The sequence below is a fragment of the Nelumbo lutea genome, chromosome 3 (assembly GCF_056320005.1).
Source record: "Nelumbo lutea isolate HS-2025 chromosome 3, American lotus-T2T, whole genome shotgun sequence".
In the NCBI taxonomy this organism is placed as follows: Eukaryota; Viridiplantae; Streptophyta; class Magnoliopsida; order Proteales; family Nelumbonaceae; genus Nelumbo; species Nelumbo lutea.
This window is the reverse complement of record NC_142686.1, coordinates 18,933,901-18,948,148: the sequence shown is the minus strand read 5'-3', so window position 1 is coordinate 18,948,148 and position 14,248 is coordinate 18,933,901. Positions and strand designations below refer to the sequence as shown.

The 14,248-nt window shown below is 37.1% G+C and overlaps 1 protein-coding gene and 1 non-coding gene across 2 annotated transcripts; both read left to right on the top strand.

Annotated features, from left to right (window-relative positions):
* The first annotated feature begins 2,207 nt into the window (after nucleotides 1–2,207).
* On the top strand, nucleotides 2,208–10,832 carry LOC148863362 (tRNA (guanine(26)-N(2))-dimethyltransferase 2-like). Its single transcript, XM_088978741.1, has 12 exons — nucleotides 2,208–2,584; nucleotides 3,774–4,076; nucleotides 4,276–4,363; nucleotides 5,231–5,352; nucleotides 5,669–5,808; nucleotides 5,896–5,968; nucleotides 6,362–6,450; nucleotides 6,621–6,726; nucleotides 7,965–8,177; nucleotides 9,018–9,212; nucleotides 9,805–9,882; nucleotides 10,357–10,832. Exons 1-12 carry the CDS (start codon nucleotides 2,435–2,437, stop codon nucleotides 10,600–10,602), a joined length of 1,803 nt encoding a protein of 600 aa, XP_088834867.1. The 5' UTR covers nucleotides 2,208–2,434; the 3' UTR covers nucleotides 10,603–10,832.
* A 2,032-nt stretch (nucleotides 10,833–12,864) lies between these two features.
* Nucleotides 12,865–12,936, top strand: TRNAD-GUC (transfer RNA aspartic acid (anticodon GUC)). Its single transcript has one exon. It is a non-coding gene; the product is annotated as a tRNA-Asp (tRNA).
* The last annotated feature ends 1,312 nt before the right edge of the window (nucleotides 12,937–14,248 follow it).

Here is a 14,248-nt window from a genome sequence, read left to right as displayed (position 1 = left end):
CCACTCGAGTCCAATGTGAGTCCATTACAAATAGACCTGATCCAATCCAGTCCAATGAATATTTTGAATCATTTTGGACCGGTCTAAAGATTGTCCAATTTGTTCAAATTCCTGTTAATTTATATTGGTTTCAACACAAACCTGGTCCATTGACACCTATGCTCTTATTTTCTATCAATGGATCAGATATTGACTCAATCCAATATAAAATTCAAAAACTCAGCATATTTGGCAATCTATACATTCAAATTTTTCTTTTGGCTTTTTAATTTGCACATATTAACATATACACCCCATTTTGTGTATTTTCCATGTATTTAATTTATTGACTCCATCAATGCCTCCACCATTAAAAAACAAACTAAAGTAATTGGTTTTGATGTTGTGCAATCTAGCATTCCTTGTTGGCAAATAGCTCAGATATTGGGCCAATGAAGTCACATGGTCGAGCTGTAAGAAGAGTAGATCAGAATGTTCAGGTTGCTTGACTCGGGGTGGGCACTCTGATGCTTAAGTTAGTGGGTTAATATTTTATTGTAAAGAAATTAGAGAGCCAAATTGCGCATACTTTTTATGAGGAAGAGGATGCCCGCATATAGGCTAATTGTCGTGAATTCCACGAAATGCGTTCGAGATCTCCGACCCATTTGATTCAGAGGTAGTTCCATGCTTGGAGATGGATTCCGCGTAAGTTGATATTATCTGCTCAAGAAGTAAGTCGCTCGTCACATCAGGCATGTCGCTAATTGGGTCCGGGTTAGCTTGGTGGAGGCAAATTGCCTCTTCATGCCGACCTAATCATCTCCTAAGGTATTCATATGCCGTCCTATCAAGGTGGGGCTAGGAAGGTTGAGATAGATGCTAGGTGTCCGAGTTTTGCTTGCATGGTGCCGAGATGCCAATGGATATTTATGTAGTGCAATGCACAATGTGTCGTGATATCTAGAGGACCAAATCACCCTTTATCAAGTTTGAATTATGATGAGACAAAATTATACTTAAAAAACACATAAGATCCATTATATTTTTTCTAATTTAGAACTGTTATTAGGTCTCAAAATCTCAGCGGAAAATATAAATTTAATGATTTATTAAAAAAAAACTAAAATACATGATTTTGTTCCCTTATAAATTTAAGGTGAATTCGTTGATTATAGCTCAACAACAACCGATCCATAATAGCCATTGCAATTGTTACATTGGGAATATCTCACCAAATGTTGGAAGCGTGTCAAAACATCTTGTCAGTACCAACACCCATTGTAAGTACATCTAGTCGTGAATTGCCGTAATAGTGGCAAAGACATCAAAACAGCACCACAAGCCATCCCAGGCCTTCTACAAACTCAAAAGACTATCTTAAATCCGCAATGAATCCAAAGAAAAGAGCCGTCCTTAACTTGAAACTTGAGGAATTCATGACACTGCGCTTCGAGAGCAATGCAGCGCATAACCAAAAACACTAGTCAGACTTAGGTCCCGCTTTTGCTACGTGGCCACGAGAAAACCTATGATGGGATGTAGTTTGTACATGTCAGACGAGAATCCTTAGAAAAAAGAAAAATTTATTTTTAAATGATTTCGTCGGACACGTGGTAATTCCCTTTCTAAACAAGATTCGAATACTTTTTGGATCATTTTCCTTAAAGCTTGCTCGGCTCTGTTGAAACTCTCAATAGGCAAAAGCATACCCATCATCCCTATTTGCAGCCCTAGTCCTAATCCTTCTTTATCTTTTAAGAAAACCGCCCTACCACTCTCATCACAACACTTATACCCATCATATATGAGATGTGTGGTATCAGATCATGTTGGAAGCGTGTTGAAACATTTTACATTTGAAGCAGATCCGACCTCCCCACAATCGTGATGGAATGGATAATGGGCCTAATGCGTTTTTTGGCCTTGCAGCAAGATATACATCTCGTACGTGTTTCCCTACATGGTTTTACCGAGCCCAACGACTAGCCTAGTTGCCGTAAATCTTAACTAATATGAGAGACAGTCCAGTGGGCCTGAACCTGCCTCTCAGGCTCAGCCCAGGAATTGTTATATCTAGCTTGGGCTTCGGAGGATTGCTGCTTCTTGGATACCGGTGATTCGATCCAACCAATGATAAACCGGAAAGATGAACCATGAGCCGCCAACACCAGTGACTCGATTTCCGGTCCGAGTCTCACGAAATTGCAATTTGCAGGTAAAGACGTAACAAAGGCTGGTAGGGTTTAACAAAAGCACACTTGACTCGAGGGATAAATAGTAAGGGTTTATCGTGTCATATATAAACATTTAGCAGTATACCAGTGAATCCTTTAGATTCGTCAACAAAATCTGCAAGCAATTACAGGAGATACTTCATCTTATTGTCCTCCGTGCCAAAACAAGCAATTACAGGAGCAGAAGAAAAAACAATATTCGTTCATTGTTCGACGCCATGGGTGATGGTGAAGGAGGAGGTGAGAAACATCAGAAATCGATTGATAGAATAATTTCTACTGATCCTAACGATTACACCATCATCAAAGAAGGAGAGGCTGAAATCCTTATGCACGCCAAAAACCAAGTCTTCTATAACAAAACCCAGGTATTGTTCTCTCTTTTGGGTTCTCTTACTGGTTTAGAATTGACCGTTTTATGCGTTTCTTTCATGCTTAATTGCATGTTTATCTTTTGATTTCACAATGGTGGAAATCGTTGAAATTTATGATCCAATTATTTGTTCAAGATATTTAAGATTTTAGGGAATAAGTTTCGAGAAACAAAATCCCATTGGAATAATGGATTTGTTTTGCTTATGCTGGTGCTCATGTTCATAATTCAAGTGTATACTGAAGTGGTTCATGGTCGGATTCTGAAATTAGTACAATTGAATGTAGTTAGATTAGATCTTTAAGTTTTGTTTTGTTTTTTAATTTTCCACCAGGGGTCTTTCTCATGCAAAATTTGAGTCTTCTTGTCAAGTGTTATATCATAAACATTAGCTTCTACTTGTCACCTTATCGGGGAACGTTCTATATGGAAATGACGAAATGTGTTCAAAGATGCAAAACTCACCAGGATTATAAAATAGGGCCCAAATGGTAATGCTATGATGATACATATAGTCTTTCCCCTACAAAAGTTGAAAGGAATCACATCAACTAGCGTTGTTAATAACCAATTAGATGATCTTATATGAACTCATTAAAAAAAAAAGATGATCTTACATGAACAACCTAGATATTATTGTCCTTCCAAAGCATGATATGTATAATTTGTGTGCTGTTTACATTTTGTGCCAACAGAAAAAGTGGAGGGATTGATACTTTATGGAAGGTTGGATAATTACCTCAAGAAGAATATTAGAATATCATTCACCAATTATTATTACTTGGGTAGTTTGGATGATTTTCTATAATTTCGATTTAAAGCTATTCTCGTTTATCTGTTTAGTGTCATTGTATTAGAGTATTTATTATCAAATTTGGTTCATCAGAATCCCATGGTCTCTTTCTTCACATTATTCTTGGTTTAAGGTTCCCTATTAACAGTGCTTCTGCAGGGATTTTTATTTTTCTATAAGAACTTGTTTGGTTATTGTAATATAGTATACTTACCAATAAAAAAAGTATCGCATCCAAGCTTGTTTTCTTTTCTTCCCTTTTCACATGGTTTGAAACACCATTTGTTTTGCAATGATGTTTGGGGAATAAAGAAATATTCCCCTTGTCAGTTGGCTGTTACAGTTCTTTTGGGGGTGAAAAGAGCTAATCTTTTTGTCCTAAAATAATCAGGTTAATAATAGAGACTTATCCATTGCTGTCCTGAGGACCTTTATATCTAAACGTAAGGAGGAACATGAAGCAATGTCCAGTAAAAGGGCCAAGGTACCACAAGAGGTGTCAGAGGAGGCTTCTGCTGGACATGTAGAAGAAGAAGCAACTGATGATCCTGTTTCCAATAGTGAGAAATCAAATGGAGAATGTGAAGTTCTGGTGGAGCCACCTGAAGATGAACCACATGCCAGCCCAGAAGAAGCAGGCAAGCTTACAGAGGGAAAAGGTCGTGGTCAACTGAAGCCACCCAGAGTTCTTGAGGTTTCTTTTGACCTTGAATTGCCTTTTATTTTTCTTTCTTATTATTGCACTGCTTATCTATAAGCATTTTGTGTACTACAATTGTTTGTTAATTGAATGTCTAGATATGATGGTGTGGAAATACTGTGGTGGAACTGTAAATCCTAATTGGTTGGGTTATTAATTTTATCTATTTGGTTTATTTTTCATGAAATTGCAGGCTTTGGCTGCATCTGGGTTAAGATCTATAAGATATGCACGTGAAGTAGAGGGAATTGGTCAGGTTGTAGCTGTGGACAATGACAAAGGTAACTTGAAATTGTTAATATGTTAGATCTTACAATCGAATATTTTCTAGAAGGCATTCAGTTTTGCTCCTTATACCAAGGAGCTCATGCAGAACATTCAGGTAAACTGATTAACAATGATGATGCATGCATTCTTATTAGGGCTGAATAAGTGTAGACCCGGTCCTGAATTGATGTTACAGAAAAATGAAAAAAGGCAAAAATGCTCCCAAACCAGCCCCTTCAGGATCTTGAAGCAATAGAACCAGAACTGACCCTGTCTTTATTTTGGTCTAATCAATTCTGACATGATATGACTGATTATTACTGTCAGTCTTTTAGCTTGATAATTTGAAAATAAACCATCAAGTTCTCTTTCTGCAGTCTTTCTCTTCTCAAAATATCTTATATATTCCTAGAAAATGACAATTTTAGAAAGCTTATATTAAGTTATTACAAGTAAACCATGAGAAACATATATAAAACACTGTTGGTATCTTTGTCATATGCTAATATACACAAACATATGATTGGTTTAGGTCTTAATCAGGTTGGAACAGGTAAAACCAACCCTGATGCCATTGTAATTGGAATTCAAAATGCTGATCCAGATAATAGGGTCTGATATGTTCAGGTCTGTTGGGCTGACCTGGAGAGTAGATAGCCTTATGTTCTAATGGAAGTGACATTTAAGACTTGGTTTCCTTTTTTATGTAAGTGAAGTTAAATTTCTATAAGCCCAAACTAGGGTCTTTTGGAATACCTTCATTTATCATTTTGTCCTGCATTTTGATATTTGCATTATATCATAAATTATTTGATAGTTTATCTGTTGCTGAAAGCCTGAAATGAAAAGCTTAAAAATGAATCATAGTATCTTCTTTGCAGTGTCTGTTGAAGCTTGCAAGAGAAACATAAGATTCAATGGTTCAGTGGCTTGTTCAAAGGTCGAATCTCATCTTGCTGATGCTCGTGTTTTTATGCTCACCCACCAGAAAGAATTTGATGTGGTATGTACTGTCTATGGTATCACATTTGTAACTGTGGTGTTTCCTAGAAGATGTGCTTTCTTCTGCACATTCTGAACATAGGAACAGGGGAAAAGGTTCACCTTATCCACTGATTAATCAATTATGACGAATATCCATCTTTCCTCTTTCTTACCAATTTCATGGTATGGAGGCCATTTCCTCCTTTCCTATTACTTGTCATACTTTTCATCTCCCCCCTCCTACCCTCCCCAAATGTTGTTGATTGGCCCTTTCATATACTAGAATATATCACAAAGCTGGTGTATGGTTTCATTCTCTGTGACTGGTATTTCAGGTTGATCTTGATCCTTATGGCTCACCTTCTGTGTTCCTGGACTCTGCGGTTCAAACTGTTGTAGATGGAGGCATGTTGATGTGCACAGCCACTGATATGGCAGTGCTCTGTGGGGGCAATGGAGAGGTTTGCTATTCCAAGTGAGGATTTATGCTTCCTTATCTTCAAGTAGACCAATTTTCACTGCTCACTGTTTCTATGTTCTTATAATTGATTGCTCAATTTAGATATGGCTCGTATCCATTTAGAGGAAAGTATTGCCATGAAATGGCTCTGAGGATTCTACTTGCCTGCATTGAGGTAATTTTATTTCCTTGAAGAAGCTTTCTTTGAATAAATTTGTCTGAATGGTGGATACATCATTTATTAGAGGGAAAAGACATATGATTCCTTCTACAAACTTCCATAATTTAGTATTTCTCAGGTTTTGGCATGAGCATGATTAGACATATTATTTGTCATAACCTCCCTTACTTACATGAAACATACCGCTTACTGCTTAAAATTATTCTATTCTTTGATTTCTTTCATTTTTTTTATCTTTATGAATAAAAAATAAACACAGCATTTGTCAGATTAAAACCTTTTCTTTTTCTCCTTTTTTCCTTTGACATCCAAGCGGCCTTTGTCAATATTTCCAATTACAGTTATGGTTTTAATTTGTTTGTTCTTTTCTTGCTTATTTTAATGCAGAGCCATGCAAACCGCTATAAGAGATATATTGTTCCTGTCCTCTCTGTACAAATGGATTTCTATGTTCGTGTCTTTGTGCGCATATTCACGTGGGTCTCTTATCTTCTTTAGAGTTAGCATGATTTTAGCTATTTGGCGTACTTATGAGATAAAATGATGACTGATTAAAAAAAGACAGAAGATAAAATAGAGTGATGTCTTCTTATCATCTTCTTGATTCCTAAAACAATGTAAAATGCATCAAATGTGTGATTTGCAGGTCTGCAAGTGCAATGAAGAATACCCCTCTTAAGCTCTCGTATGTCTATCAGTGTATTGGGTGTGACTCTTTTCATCTGCAGTGTCTTGGGAGGACAGTCACCAAGGTATTCATCTTATTTGATATATACCCTTAGTTTTTTTTATCGGTGATTGGTGAGAATTAATCAAGATATACAGCTGTATATCTAGGATGCTGATATCGAAGAGGAATGAGAAAAATCCTACTGTGGTGTACGTGGTGTGTAGGGAAGAGAAATTAAGGATGTGGGTCATGCGAGGAAGAGAACTATTAAAAAAATTCATGTCAGGAAGAGATTCAGATCTGAAATATAGAAGAGAAAAAGAAGAACGAGAATAAAACTTGCACCTTTAGAAGAAAAAAAGATAGGAGAGGTAGAAAAAACAACCATACTGATTGATAAAAAACAACCATACTCTTATCCATATGCTACTTCAAATCAATTTTTACATTTCAACTACATAACTCTTTATAGACTTAAAAATAGGGGTTCAGATATCTCATTGTGCATTCCAATTTCAACTAAGAAATTGACTAAAAACAGTTTCTAAATTGTTTTAATTCTTAGCAAAACCCATAGAAACTGAAGTAAGGACTCTAGCTCTTAGAACAACTCTAAATACCCATTCCTAATCCAACTAAATAAAACAAACCAAAAGCAACTCAAAGATTAACACAAAAGATAGAAATTAAAATTCCATCAAAGATTGATACCCCTATCAGTAAGATGGTCATAACTAAAACATGCCAGGTTCACAGGAGTCTTGTTGATAGATAACTCAATCACCTACCAGTGGCACAAATTATGTGAAAAGAACATGTTTTGACCCTTAAAAAATAGTCTGAAAGAAAAGCAACGTGATTTCATGTTTAGCTTTAAAATTTTTTTGATAATCATCTTTAGCTTTACAATTTTCAGCACTGTGGATGGTCCACTTCCTGGTGGTTGAATTCTGTGACAAATCATTCATTTTAGTCTGCTTCCATCATACAATCCAGACATTGTGAATCTTGGGTTTGGATGCAAGACCTGTGGGAACAATTAGTGCGATAGAAAACTAGTTGTTGGATCCTTTTTTGTGCGTCTTTAGGGGGTGTATATGGCAGGTGGAAACAATAAGAAAAAAATGAATGAAGATACAAGGGCTGGCTTTGTTTGGGCCGGTTGGACACTAATTTTTCCACACCAAAAGAAGTTCAAATAATTTCAGTTATGTTGATGAATGGTGTTCTTCAGTTATTTTAATTGATTCAGTTGCTACATTTTAATTGTATGTAAACCTAATTGTTGTTTCTTTTCTCCCCCTTTATCTCATTACAAAGAATAACAGCGTCAGATATCTACCGGGGTTTGGTCCTGCAGTTCCTCAAGAGTGCAGCGACTGTGGGAAGAAGTTCAACATGGGTGGACCCATATGGTCCGCCCCCATCCATGATCAAGAATGGGTAACTTCTATATTGGCAAATGTTAAATCCATGAAGGACCGCTATCCTGCCTATGATCGGATCTCTGCTGTACTGACGACAATATCTGAGGTACTACAACAATTTATTATTCTTTGTAGGCTGATGTTGTGTTTTATTCTCTGAAGATCTCTTATAAAAAATCTTTTCCATTTTATGTGCCCTTTTAGCCTTATAAGGAGAATTTTAATCTCTGCCATTAAATAGATACCTTTGCTGATCCAAGAAGCCATCTTTTATAAGGTTTGGTATGACAGACAGACAATACTTTGCTCTATGACCTGTTGGGGCTCCGACACGCCCCACCCCAGTTGTGGCAGGTTTTTTTTACCCCTGATCGGGTTTGAGGCAGGGATGGTATTTGAATGCCCCAACCCTCGAGGTAGCTTTCAAAAAAAAAAAAAAAAGAAAAAAAAACAAGATATGCAATTAGAAATGACCAGGGCGGGGTGGGGCAAATTCGGGGATCCCCGTTCTCCACAGGGATGGGGTTGAGGTTCGGGTACAGGGCGGGGTATTTGAATTCAGGGTCAGGGATGGGGCACACAAAACCTGCCCCCACCCCGCCCCGTTGCCAATTCCTATTGACTGGCTGTGGTTCTGAGAATATGTGTTGTGTTGATATAGTGTTGAGCCTTCTTTTCGGACAGTTCTGGAACAAAACATGTGGCATATAATTGTTCTTGTTTTGGGGCAATGAGTAAATTTTATAGGTAGCACTTCAATTTGGATGATCCAGATTTTGTTTAATTTTTTTTTTCCTTTACAGTTCTTTGGATCCCTAGCAGAATGGTATGGGTCTTCTACTTTCATAGGACTTGTTAGCCAATCCCAAATAGTTGGGAATTACGATTAAGGCTGAGTTAACTTTCATAGGGCTGTATCTCATTCCTATTTACATTTTATATGCAGGAGTTGCCTGATGTTCCTCTCTTTGTGAGTCTGCACAGCCTCTGTGGGACACTGAAATGCACATCTCCTTCAGCAGTTGTGTTCCGTTCTGCAGTGATTAATGCAGGATATCATATCTCTGGAACTCATGTGAATCCATTGGGCTTGAAATCAGATGCTCCCATGGATGTTATTTGGGATATTATGCGCTGCTGGGTAATTACGACATGCCTTTTTGCAATTTGTTCTAAATGGAAACACCACTGATCAACAAATTACTGTGACATTTTGCATTCTCAATCAGTATTCATATAATATCAATTGATTCCAGGGAAAATGACAAGCATTGGGAGATTTTCCAACATGAAATCAATATGTGATGCTCTGTTTAGTTGGTATTTGGTGTATCTCTAAACAACATAGGGATCATTTCTTGCCACCATGGACAGACTCTTTGTTAACCAGTTAATAGCACCAGCCTTTTCCAGATATTATCTGTTTTATCTAATATTAAAAGATAAAATGATCATCATCATCATCCATGCCTTATCCCAAATAAAGGAGGATTTTGTGAGACCGTGAGGTTGGCAGATGACACTAAAACTTTTGCCAAACCCTTGTGAACATGGAATTATGGATCCTGATTTCTCTTTTCGTGCTCATAAAACGATCTCTAAATGTTTTCAATATTCTGTAGCATTAAGGTTTTCTCTTATTTGATAATGCGGTGTAGTGTATTGACTAATGTGCCGGAGTAAGTTGGTTTAAAGATTTAAATAGTGATTTAATGATTGGCTTACTGATGTAGGTCAAGAATCATCCAGTAAAAGCTCAGCCACCAGATCAATCAGGCACAGTGATCCTTTCCAAGGAACCAACATTGCAGGTGTGTCTTGAGCTTTCCCACCTGGAGTCATTCTTTTTTCCTATTTTGTCCTACTTCACTGTTTTCTTTTCCCTATTTTCTGTTATTTGCACTTTACCGTAGCCTGAATTACTGTGGCATACTGAAAAAAGAATTTTGTGATTGTAGTTTCTATTGAATGCAACTTGATAATTAATCATTTCCATCAAGTAGAGCCTTTTACGTTCAGTATTGAGGTTGCTGGTCTAAAATTCAGAGAGAAAGCACAAGAAATTTAAATAGCCACGAAATTGAGCCTAATGGAATCCATAGAGAGAAAGAAGTGGGGTTGCTAACTAGAAATAATTGAATGTAATGGAAATCTTGAGCAAATGCCAAATGGAGGAGAAAAAACAGTGGAATTACCAACTTGAGAGTTAACTCTGCATCAAACTTCGGCTGAAATTGAATTGAAAATTACATTGTCCACTCTTATCTGTGTCCTTTTGTTGGCAGGCCAATTTTGCTCGAGCAGTTTCCTCCCTTAGCAAAGCCCAAGTCAAAAAAGTAGCACGTTTCCTTCCAAATCCAGAAAGACACTGGGGACCAAAGCTTAGAGCAGGCCGTCAGATCACAAGTAAGCATGCATCTTTGTTGGGTCTACATGTAGTTAATGGAAGTAATAGTCATGAAGAAAGAGATGAGCAGGAACCTAAGCGTCAGAAAACAGAAGATCATACCTCTCCATGTCAGGAAAGTTGATAATCGTTTATTTGTTATCATGTGTTATGCCATCACAAATCCGGGATACCGGGCAAGTTGCTTGGCTTTGTTCCTTTAATTTATGGAATACTGTTCATTGGAAAGACCAAAGCACCTTGTATTATCTGAATGTTGAGGAATTGCCTGGTGAAAGATCATTCATGAGTGTCCTTGTGAATTAGTGATCATTGCAGAAGAATCATAAGGGTTCTGTGAAATTTTGAGTTAAAGAGTTGTCTTGGGATTTTAAGAATTGTATGTTCATTTTCTCCATTTCTAAAGCTGAAAAAAGAAATGCACGTGTGACCAAATCCTGATTTGGTTTCACTTTTCTATCAGCTATGGCGATAACAATGAGGCTGATTTGTTGAAAGGTTGCAATATATTCAATTTGAAGATTATTGTAATGCTATTTCAGACGGTCGGAGACATATGAGTTTGGTTCAAACTCCTGTAAATATTTGAGGGATACGCACTTATTTGATTGGTGCATGCAAGCACAATTCAGTTTTGTACTAGAAATTTACGGTGTCTTGTTTAGTTGCAATGGGTGTAAACATGAATTTCAAAGGTTAAGCTTCCCATTTTGAATGCAAAAATATATTAAATTTTCATTATTGGTACAAAAAACGCATTCTTATCAGACACCCGCAAAACGAAACTGGAGTGCAAATTCACTTTGGTTTTGTATTTTGTCTATTTACATGATCACAGTAATTGTTTATTTGCAGCTAACAACGATTCAAGCCTAATGCAAAGACTTTTTGTTATTACATTTTACTAGAGCCTGCAGCATCACATCGGCCATTGCATTTACATCCCTTGTTATTGTTACTTTGGTTTATCGAGTTGTGGGATGTGAGAAATATTCATTACGGCTCAGTTTGGAAAGAGTACAAATAGAAATATGTAGAGTGCAAATATATAGAAAATAATACAAAATATAAGGTTTTATATTCTATATATTTGCATTTGCATTCTACACAAGATTCAGAATTTTTATCCATCTGGATTTTGAAAAAACATATTCATTTCTGATTGTCGGTGAAAAGACGCCATAATTTTCTGAAATTAGGCCAAATGGGGCCTTCAAAGGATCGATACTCTTCATAATTCCCATCGAAACTCTCTTTTTATTTGTTTTTTAAGTTTTTTTTTGGTAATTCCATATTTTGACGGGAGACATATTATATCAGTTATTAGCACTTAAAACCCATTGGAATCACCAAACTCAAAATATTTAAATCATCGGGGCCCTGAAAACCGATATGATGCGTTAGATACATATAGATGCTTTGATTCTTGTTTCAATCTGCCCAAGTTTGAAGTTGTGATTTTAAACCACTTGTGGCACTGGCAGGAGTGGTGGAGGGGAGCCAATAGTCCTCTACTCCTCTATGGCCCATGCCTTAAAAATCCTAACAATCTCACTTTATGGGTTTGACTATGATATCGGAAGAACATGAATATCTGAAAGTTTTGTAATCAATCAACCGGTATCATAAACGTAGAAACCAAAGAGGTGATATTTATCATTTATCAAAATTTACAGGTGGATTTTGGATTAGTCAAAACTATTCTTGTACAATGTCTTTTCAATATCATAGATTTTTATTTTGTTTATATCTCATTTATATTTTAACCCTTTTATCCATGTTTTATTAACTTTTATCCCAACGTTTTAAAAAATGACCCGAAAATGGAGCTGTTCTGGGCACCGATTTCTGGGTCAACGGTCCAACCGTCCAATTCGAACGGACGGCTCGTTCTGACAGCAAAATTCAAAATAATTAAAAAAATTAAAAAATAGTAAAAAACCGTTGAATGAATCGACAGTTTGACTATCCGAGTCAATGGTTTGTTGACTTTTTCAACGATTTTTTACCAGGTTCTGGGTTTTGGGTAAAACAAAACTAGTTGCTTGAACGATTCCTGGGCCGAACAGACTGAACATCCAGGTCAACGATAGTTTCAAAACGTTGTTTTATCCCCTAATTTGTGTTTATTACCTTTTGACCCCTTAATTAAAAATCTTGGTTTTGCGCATGTTGTTGCATTTGCATATGGTGCTCAATGTTATTAAACCATCGTTGACCCAGGTGCTTAAATCGCTGAATCAAGGACTTGGGATTATTCATTAATCTAACTGTGCAATTGAACTGCCAAGTTTATCACATGTACAGCATTTTAGGTGGACATTGGCAATATGCTCGCTTAATAGATATATCTATATATTTAATGGTAAAACATTGTTCTAATGAGGTCGTTGTAGTATAGTGGTGAGTATTCCCGCCTGTCACGCGGGCGACCCGGGTTCGATCCCCGGCAATGGCGCCTTTTTGGTTTCTGTCTGTCCATCGACTCCATCCATTTTATAAGAGCAATTCTATCAGTCACGGGCACGGACACCGTGCTCCATGAGCGTGAGAGTTACTGGCGGGAAAAGAAAAACGAGAATAAAAAGAAGGATAAAATACAAAAACCTCCTTAAGTTTCTGACAATAAAAAAAACTTCCCTTTAGTTTCATTTTAACGGATACTTCTGAGATTTTGAAAAAGTCAACAAATACCACCCTTTCATCACTAATTTAGACGAAAAACGTTAAGTTGGTGAATCATTTTTTTTTTCAAATACCCATTCTAACCTGGGTATTGGTGGCATCTCTACCAAGGCCAAGAACAACAACGAAAGCTGGGGTTTGGGATTCTTTGGCTACTCTGCAAAGAATGAAAACTTTGTTTAGGAGAGGAACCAGAGCAATGAGTGACCTTGTTGTCGCTCATATCACAGAGGACGTTACAAATGACAAGCTTCACTTGTTTATCAGAAGTATATATCAATCCGGTCTCATCGTGCGATTAGATGTCACACTTATCTTCCCTTCTTCCTCTTTAGCTTCCCCACTTGGCATTTCTTTGATTTATTCTTCTGTAATTGAGGAAGAAAACGATGCTTTCTTGAAGCTCATCTGTCATTACAGAGACAAGCACGCGCATGATCGTGGTACCTGTGGTTCCCAGACTATTGGACGTGGTGGTTATTCGAGAGAGTCTCGATTGTGGGACTGGGAGCAATAGCGGCCATTTAGGAGGTCTCATACGCGAATACTGTCGTTGGAGGCAAGTCACAGTGGAACTTCTGTAGTAAAGTGGAGAAAGAAAAAGTTCATCAAACATGATAAAGAAGCAAGAGGGAGTATTGTGAATTAAGAATTAATCAGTGTCCTTTTCTTTTGATACATGTCGATGGTAAGACTTGAAGGAATGGAAAGGCGATGTAGCATGGAATAACCGTAGAGGCTTTGTTATTTGTGGGAGTTCATCAATTGCAGAGAAGCGGATACTTGTTGAAGATTAGTTGCTTCGGTTACCGGAGGAGGAGGAGCCTATGCCTGGGCTTGGTGAAAGTACTGGAGACGGTTATAACGCTATTGTGATTGTGAGAGATAATAAATATTTGTGGTTTTGATGTAACCCAGTTTGTGAAATCGGATAGAAAGGAGAAGGTGGAAGAGCCATTGATGTATAATAGGGGTAATTTCGTAACTTTATAATTTTCCGTCGGGGTCAGTCAGAAGGGAGGTTTTTGTTGATTTTTTTAAAAGTTTAAGGGAAGTATTTGTTAAAATAAAACTAAATGGAAGGT

What these genes read in the sequence shown, in the direction of transcription:
- LOC148863362 (XM_088978741.1), top strand. Translation starts at nt 2,435, where the DNA reads ATGGGTGATGGTGAAGGAGGAGGTGAGAAACATCAGAAATCGATTGAT. An exon ending in AGCCACCCAGAGTTCTTGAG is followed by an intron (nt 4,077 to 4,275) that starts GTTTCTTTTGAC and finishes ATGAAATTGCAG; the next exon opens with GCTTTGGCTGCATCTGGGTT. An exon ending in TTCTACTTGCCTGCATTGAG is followed by an intron (nt 5,969 to 6,361) that starts GTAATTTTATTT and finishes ATTTTAATGCAG; the next exon opens with AGCCATGCAAACCGCTATAA.